General features: G+C 40.6%; 1 protein-coding gene across 1 annotated transcript; it reads left to right on the top strand.

The window, feature by feature from the left end:
- The first annotated feature begins 2,167 nt into the window (after positions 1 to 2,167).
- Positions 2,168 to 5,435, top strand: LOC105047987 (protein indeterminate-domain 7). The gene is made up of 3 exons (XM_010927154.4): positions 2,168 to 3,148; positions 3,289 to 3,685; positions 4,157 to 5,435. Exons 1-3 carry the CDS (start codon positions 2,983 to 2,985, stop codon positions 5,121 to 5,123), a joined length of 1,530 nt encoding a protein of 509 aa, XP_010925456.1. The 5' UTR covers positions 2,168 to 2,982; the 3' UTR covers positions 5,124 to 5,435.
- The last annotated feature ends 3,230 nt before the right edge of the window (positions 5,436 to 8,665 follow it).

The following is an 8,665-nucleotide window of genomic DNA, read 5'->3' on the forward strand; positions in this document are numbered from 1 at the left end:
TACGTCAACCTCCCAAGATATTTATAATTCTTCACCTTTTTATTACTGATTGGTGCGGCAGAAGTGTTCAATATTGTTCGATTATTTGTTGAAAATTATTGTTTTCCATATACTTGTTTTTTAATTCATGCGTGCACCATGTAAGCGCATATAAGTTTAGCTTTGGATGATTGAATTGATACCGAAATTTAGAGGGTTAGGGATATTTCATGGAGAACCATCCCTTATTGTGTGGTTCATTACTTAGTGACCACTTTCATCAAAAAGAAAAGATTGGCACTCCGAGAACCAAATATACATCAAATGAAAATATATGCTAGTGTTTGTAAGGGTATAAGAGATATATGAGAGCAATTTCACCACAGACAAAGTAAGATCGGAAAGCTCATGTCTTTTCCTTAACTCATCAATCCCTAATTTTGATTCGAATGAGTCAAGCAGATGAATTGGTGGAATAATTTTACTTTTAAAATATATCATACAAGTATCAAAAATGATTGCAAATTATAGAATGAAAAAGATATATATATATAAAATAAAAGATCAACTCAAAGGAACAAAATTCTCTTAACAGCTCATCAAAAATAGGTGGGAATGTGAGGCTAATTTTCAGCCAACAATGACACGGCGTTACGGTGCTAGACCCTTGGAGCCGTGTGTTGATGTAGCCCCACTAAAGGCCGAGATGAAAGCAAACTTATCCAACTTGTACCTATATGCTTTGTCTAAGTCTATGTATAAGAAACCAAAGATTTTGTGTGGTGTGCAAAGCCATGAGAAGAGTGACAAGATTTAGATAGAGCGTAGACTTCCATATCTGCGGTCTTCGAAGGTAAAAATGGAGAACAACAACCCACAGCTTCAAGTCAAGAGGTCCTTATGTGGACGGTTCAACAAACCTGCCATGTTAAGCACAAATAATGTCCATTTTCTGGGCCTACAAAAATAGTAAGGCTTAACGGATGCATGCATGCATTAATTTCTTTCTTTCAATAAACATAATTTTGTGTCTTTTGATTAGTTAAAAAAAAAGATTAAAACCTTTTCTTTTTTGATAAAATGGAAGATGACTGCATCCTACAAAATCAAAAAATTAAATATCATGAAACAAAATAGAAACATGTACAAAATCATTTCTACGCGATCACATACGAAAAGTGCTCTTTATTCTCTTCAAATTCAAAAATATCACAAGTACAGTGAGTCCACTCTTTTCAATATTACAATTTTTTTTTTGAAACAATACAAATTATTTTATTTTTTATGACAAACGTACAATAGAACTATAGAAGTGAGTGGATTCAGCTGAAATGGACTTCACACCCTCCTCTCATGCCATTTTTAATTGAGCCAAACCCCACGCCCAAGGAAACAGCTCCTGCTTCTCTAATTTGATTTCATTTGCCAAAGGATAATGGGGGGAGAAAAAAAAGTCTCCCTTTTTGGCAGAGGATGACTTCATACAGTCCCAAAGAGGGAGGTCGTCCGCTGGTGGGTCTGTGCTTTAAAAATCCCAAACTACTCACCACTCCTCAGCACGATAAAACTGGACCAAAGAACTCTTGGGATTTTATTTCTTCTATTACTTAAAAAACAAAAAAAAAAAGGATTTAATTTAATTAAAAAAATACGACGTGAGCATTCCAGCTGTGAATTCAATCAATGCCCCAATCATTTTAGTGTAAACGTAAAAATTGGAGGCTTGCTTTTACACCACAACTCCCAATCCTTTCCTAATGAGAAATAAATGAAGAGCCCATCATTCTCCCCCCTTTTACCCACTTTTCTCCTTTTAAGACAAAAGCTGTTTTCATTAATCTAACAGCCGCCTAAAAGCTAGTATATATGCACGGATACCAAGACCAACTACCCAACCCACAAAGGAAGTTAGTCCACCACAAAGTATGAATTTTGTGGTGACCGCTGCATCACTTTCTGTGTGCGAACACTGCATGTTTGCATGTGCAAGCACTCCAATACACACACCGTACGAGCGCTCGCGGTATCATTCTTCCAATGGTACCGTGCTTGGCAATAATAACAGCCGATATAAGATATTTAGGATGATGGGAAAGAGATCAAGTGTTGTACAGTATACAGGAGATTATATTATTGAAAGGAGGAGGAAGGGGGAGGGAAAGGAATTTCTAGATAGGCGTAGGGAACAAAGGAAAAGACAGAAAGTGCGACGTCAGAGTAGGCTGTAGGATGTGAGTATTGAATGGGTGGAGGGTTGCACACTTACTTTCTTCCCTCATCCACAGAGACCTCTCTTTCTCTCTCTCTCTCTCTCTCTCTGGGGCAAAATTCCCCTCAATTCCTTTCCTTTCTCTACCATCTTTTCTTTGGCTTTGCTCTCCTTAGTTCATCTTATTTGGAATTTTTGGCCAGCAGTTACTGTATCCTCCCAGCCAGTCTTCTGGTTGTGATTTCAGGTTTCTGGTCTTCGGGTAATTGTTTTTGTTTGATTTGTTCATCTGTTGACGCTTTGATGCAAGTTTTATGTGGTCTTCGTTGAGGTAGGAAAGCATATGGAGTTTTTGAGTCATGGAATGGGTTCTCCGTTTCTTTTTCTCTGATGGAGGGTTTGGTGCAGTTCCGTTTGCTGGCGTCATGAAGTCTTCTTAATTTCCCCCTCTTTGGTTTAATTTTGTTTGCTGGAATTTTGGTTTGAAGATCTCTTTTTAAAATCTGATATGGAAATAGTACTATCATCATCCTAGAGTTCTCCCTCTTTTACCTTGATGAATTATATGTGTATTTTATGTGGAACATGGGATATCCCTTAGAGATGCATGTCAGATCCAGTAAATGATGATGCTCCTTTTTGTGAACTTTGGAATCCACAGAGTTTCCTTTTATCAGATGAGAGGAGACAAATAGATCTGCCTTAGAGTACTTGAGCTATTCACCAGCCCTAGCCTATCTTTCCTTTTCCTTCCACCCAAAAATTATTTAAGGATTCTCCACTCACCAGTAGAGATGATGAAAGGGCTCATAATTCAGCAGCACCAGCTGGCGGAGGAGAACATGTCCAATCTAACATCAGCCTCTGGGGAAGCCAGTGTCTCTTCCAACCAGCAGTCGTCCTTTGCCTCCCCAAACCCAGCCCCAGTGAAGAAGAAGAGGAATCTCCCAGGAAACCCAGGTCTTACGGTTAACCTAACTCAAATATCTCCAACTAATGTTATCTGTCATGTTTTTGTTTTAATCCAATCACTAAATCTATGCTGGAAATTTTCATTTTCTTGGGTTTTCTTTGGGGGTGGTGGGGGAATTGGATATCAGACCCAGATGCTGAGGTCATAGCACTCTCCCCCAGGACCCTGATGGCTACCAACAGGTTTGTGTGCGAGATCTGCAACAAAGGGTTTCAGAGGGATCAGAACCTGCAGCTCCACAGGAGGGGTCATAACCTCCCATGGAAGCTGAAGCAGAGAAGCAGCAAGGAGGTGAAGAAGAAGGTGTACATCTGCCCAGAGGTGACATGTGTGCACCATGATCCCTCTAGGGCTCTTGGGGACCTTACTGGGATCAAGAAACACTTCAGTAGGAAACATGGGGAGAAGAAGTGGAAGTGTGACAAGTGCTCCAAGAAGTATGCTGTTCAGTCTGATTGGAAGGCCCACGCCAAGATCTGTGGCACAAGGGAATACAGATGCGACTGTGGTACCCTCTTCTCAAGGTAGCAAAAGAACTAAACTAATTACCCAACTAGTTAGATTCGACTATAGTAATCCTCTAGATATGAAACAAATGGGTAGCACTGAAAAAGAAGTACTTGAAATTAAGCTTCATCAGAACAATCACTGCATTAAAACCATCAAGCATTAAAGTTAGGTCCAAAAGTGCCAGCTAGCAGGCTATCTGCGGTGGTCATTGCCACTCCTGTTGGGTTTTGGTCATGAGGATAGCAATTTGAACGGAAACAGTTCAGTAAAATATCCCCATGGATTCAGAAACCCAGAGACAAGAGGCATAATATATATTTTTTCCCACTTCGATCTGTTTTTCATTTCTCTTCTTTTTTCTACACCATGTTTTCTTTTTGGAGTTACGTGAGCTTTTTTCAATGATGGCTGCCCTTTGTGATGCTTGCTCTTTTTCTGTGTCCTTTGTTTGTTTTTTTCTCTTGGGTTATTTCTCTTTGTTGCAGGAGGGATAGCTTCATCACCCACAGAGCCTTCTGCGATGCATTGGCAGAGGAGAGTGCAAGGGCCATGGTGGGAAACCCTCTAGCTAACAACCACCCGCTGCTATTCTCTCAGCCCACATCATCCCATGAGCCCCCTCCACTTCCACACACTGCCCTCCAAGCCCAGTTTCCTCACCTGATGAGAACCACGGCGGCCAATACTAACATCATAGGCAGTCATGGGCTGCAAGAGCTCTCACTGAAAAGAGAACAACACCTCGGCATGAGAGCAGATATCCCACCATGGTTGGCTGGCCAGGGCCCCGTTTCTCTGAACCAATTAGACCTCCCTTCCTCTTTCTACTCCACAAGACTAGAACAGCAGTACTCGCATGAAAACCAAGCTCCCCATCCTCCACCTCTTCCTCCTCCTTACCAAGGGCCCTCGACTGCTGCCTCTTCTCACATGTCAGCCACCGCATTGCTACAGAAGGCGGCTCAGATGGGTGCAACCATGAGCAGACCTCCACATCATGGTCAGATGGCATCTCTCACTACCAATGCTACTGTTGCCAATACTGCTAGTACCGGCTTTGGACTTGGCTTGACTTCACACCAAGAGATGGCTGGAGGTGGTGGTGGTGGTTTCGGACATGGGTCAGCACCCCCCCTTCTCCAAGACATGATGATGAATTCCCTCCCCTCACCTCCTGGATTCGGTGGGTCTTTTGAGGAATCCTTTGGGGTCATGCTGGAAGCCAAGAGGCAAGAGAACAATATTACAATGGAAAGCATTGCAAGAAGTCATGGAATGAATGAAGGAGGAAGTGCCGGTGCTGGTGGTGGAACTGATGGGTTGACTAGAGACTTTCTGGGTCTGAGAGCCTTTTCCCACAAGGATATCCTCAATATGGCAGGGTTCGACCCTTGCATGAGTTCCTCCTCCTACGAGCAGCCTCAACAAAATAAGAAACCATGGCATGGTTAGCTACTGCACGGAAACTGGTATGGATGGGCTCCAATTTTCAGAATCTCGAGGGAAAAAAACCCCATAGTAACTATTCTTTACCTAGTTCTTATCTTTTTCTCTTTCTAGCAAGGGAGGAAAGCTGGTTCCACATCTCTATTTTTCCCGTAGGATTCACTTATATGTTGACGTTGCTATGGCAATCCAGATTTATTGTTAAATGAATGTTCTTATATTTGTTCTTGTAATAATCCTTCTCATGTGCTCCTACATTGAAGGTAGATCCTCCTTGTAATCGGTATAGAATAATGGAATTTTTAATTCGAACTGAAATAGAGTTGACTATAATGGTGTCAGGAAATATCAAACTTACTCTTTGCTCTTAAAATCAGTTGTCGATAAAATTGTAATTAGTAGGTATATATCATCTTTTTTACTTTCTTTCTTTCTTCTGTTTTTTTTTTTTTTTTTTTTTGCTCCTTTTATGGTGGGTATCCACAGCTTACGCTCTTCATGTTTTATTTATTTTTTGTTGAACAGAGTAAAGGACAGTAACCACACCATATCCATCATAACCTGTGTCGTTGTACAGTGTCCCGTTAGTTTTATGAGAGTTTTAAATCTTCTTAAGGTGAATATCATTAAATTAAAAAAAAAAACTGTAATTGTAGATATAGAGTAAGAGTCTCTTTCTTTTTTTGAGTAAAAAGACTAAGTTAATTATTGTGGTATCAAAGTTACATTTTTCTTGTATTTAATTACTTATTCTGCTCCTTTCTTGTTCTTTAAGTTTTGTCTCCTATCATTTGATTCATATAAATGGAAAACCGAAGAAATTGAAATGCCTGCAATTTAACCTGAAGAGAGGGCATACAATTGCATCACCAGGGCATGCTTTTGATGATGATCATGGAAAAAAGTGTTTGCAGGATGAAAAGAAGTCAATGATTAGAGAGGTGATTGTGGGATGCCGTTCCTTCTCCATGTAGGTCATGTCAACCATGTCTTGTGGCATATTGGGCATGTGTAAAGAATGATGAGCTGCGCCAGTGGCCATATATCTCTAGACATGGTTCAGTCACTTGCTTCGCAGTTCAGTACATCGTAAGATCGGCAGGTTATAACCAACACATAATCCAGCATAATATATCAAATATTTAGAAAAGAAAATTATCATAATTAATTAAATGATATTTTTTTAGGTAGCTCATACGATTTGAACCGCATAGAGTCGTTAATTATCTTTTTCAGAATGCACTTAGAGTTTGTTGGTAAATTGGAAAAAGAAAAAAAAGGAATGTAGTTAAGTTATATCTGGCCAGTCTTTCCATTAAACTGCAGCGACTGAGACGTGTTAAGCTACGCTCGTGTTGCTGTTGGTTTGCAACGTGCATCAATTGCATTTACATTGATCATAGATGACTTCGACCGTTTTCTAAGTTATATAAGACTACCTTAGCTCGCCACATACACCAGGAAAGAAGGCTGGAAGCCAAGGAAATGAAGCTATGCCCCGTCCATGCTGCTCTGAGATGTGGGCCAAATCCGGCAAGGAGACCCTCCAAACCTACACTCGCTTCATTCACTAGCATGAGAACTGATCCACTTCATATAACAAACTAGTATGTCAGATGTGATAAACAAATGCCATGTAGAATGTTAGAAGACACACACACACACACACACACACACACAGAGAGAAGAGTAAATAGTTGGTCACAAATTACTTGTTTTACATGGTAGTGAAGGGTGCAAGATAAAGTAATTGGCAAGCCCCTGAGCTTGTGGGACTTGATCCTTTTGTGCTGCCTTTGTTTTTTATATCGTCAACGGCCCGGTGATAAAGACTGGAGCGCTTTATTGCTCAAGACAATACGCAGACACAGATGCAGGCATACATGGATGGAGCGAGAGGGAGAGGTAAGAAAAGAGGAGCACAAAAGTCCTTCAAGTATGGGGGAAGAGATGAGAGAATCTTTCGCACTCTCAGGCACTGTTTTTACCCATTTTTAGCTTTTGTCACGTCTGTGCCTGGGTGTGGTGGCGTTGGTGATACCGAGGCAGCAGCGGCCATCACGAGGTTTGGTGAAGGACTGCACGCCCTTATCCGGACTCCTCTCTCTCTCTCTCTCCCCCCACCTCTCAGGCTCTACTTTTATCTCGTTAACCGTGGGGTATCTAAAAAGAGAGCCAAAAAGAGAGAGAAGGTATGCGGTATAGGCTGTGGAGGTTTAAGTAGCCGTTGACATGAGGGGATTCTCTGTAAAAGAAACGCTTGCTAATGGTAAAGATGGAACTTGTGATTTTTCCCCCCTAAGGGACTAATTAATTAAGGGCTAGTAGCATAGGCAATGGACTCCACGTATCTGCTGTATTTTATGTGTACATGTAGGCTTCCTGCGATTGGGACGTGTTAGGATTGAGATCACTTACTGGACAAAGCAAGCAACCTGGTATCAACTAGAACTATAGATCTGTGACTTGTAAGTTTGATAATTAGACTGTCTTTTTATTTTTCAAAGAGAAAAGTTTGATAGCTAGAGGAGTCCTAGATTATCTATGGTTGACTATCCTCAACTTCTTTTCTTAGTCAAAATAAAGCTGCCTGCTGGTTTTATTATCTTAAGAATTAATCAAAACATTCAAGCGGAGGCCTCTCTCCCCCGGTTGTGGACCGATATTTCTATTCTTGGTGCCATTCACTTCATAGTCTAGTAAAGATCAAAACAAGAAGAAATCCCTCAACAATGATGGGATAATGAAATAGAAGTACATCATAAGCTTCAGCTTAATTATTTACATGGGAGGGCAGAAAATGATCCAAGAGGATCATTAACCTCACCATAGATCCCTTCGGTTGGAGTTCTAGATCATGAACCATTACGACCATTCCAGCACTCAATCTAATTACGAACCCCAACTTCCATAGACCATGACTTTTCCATCTGATGTCTATTTTTGGCATACCAACCGCCAACATGATCAAGCTCCCAACCAGTACCATGAGGGTGCATCGATCCCTAAAATGTTCTGTGGTAAATAGACCTGTAAAAGTAAAAGGTTTCTTTTTAGAAAAATTCTAATTGGGCATAACTGACTCCCGGGAAAAATTGGATGACGCAGCTGGAGATCTATTTTTGTCCTAACAGCGCACAATTGTCCCGGAGTACTCCTTTTCTCACAACATATGTAGCGTAAAAACTTGTTTTACGCGTCAGGATAAGAAAGACCATTGAAATCCAACATCTTTGTGTGCATTGCATTTAGCCCATTCTATATCTTCCACCGCATGCGGGCCACCTCTGCAGCGTGAGACGTGTAAAGCACCATCACATATAGAAAGTCTTTGTGCACCACCCGTGGCTTAGAAAATTTGATGTGGAGCATACCATTTTATCTTAATAGATCATGTAGCTATCATTTTTCAATGTGCATTTAATGTCCACAGTTCTATTTTTTCGTTTAAAATTTTAAATTATGAAAATGTCTTTCTTAAAAATTATGATACCCCTTTTTAAAAATTATGACACTCCTTCATAAAAATTATAATACTCCTTTCCTTC

Source organism: Elaeis guineensis, chromosome 7, assembly GCF_000442705.2.
Source record: "Elaeis guineensis isolate ETL-2024a chromosome 7, EG11, whole genome shotgun sequence".
NCBI classification, from domain to species: Eukaryota; Viridiplantae; Streptophyta; class Magnoliopsida; order Arecales; family Arecaceae; genus Elaeis; species Elaeis guineensis.

Bases quoted from the DNA above. Each gene is read 5' to 3' on its own strand.
- LOC105047987 (XM_010927154.4), top strand. From the start codon at position 2,983: ATGATGAAAGGGCTCATAATTCAGCAGCACCAGCTGGCGGAGGAGAAC. The intron at 3,149-3,288 runs GTCTTACGGTTA...ATTGGATATCAG, and splicing joins GAATCTCCCAGGAAACCCAG to ACCCAGATGCTGAGGTCATA. The intron at 3,686-4,156 runs GTAGCAAAAGAA...TCTTTGTTGCAG, and splicing joins TGTGGTACCCTCTTCTCAAG to GAGGGATAGCTTCATCACCC.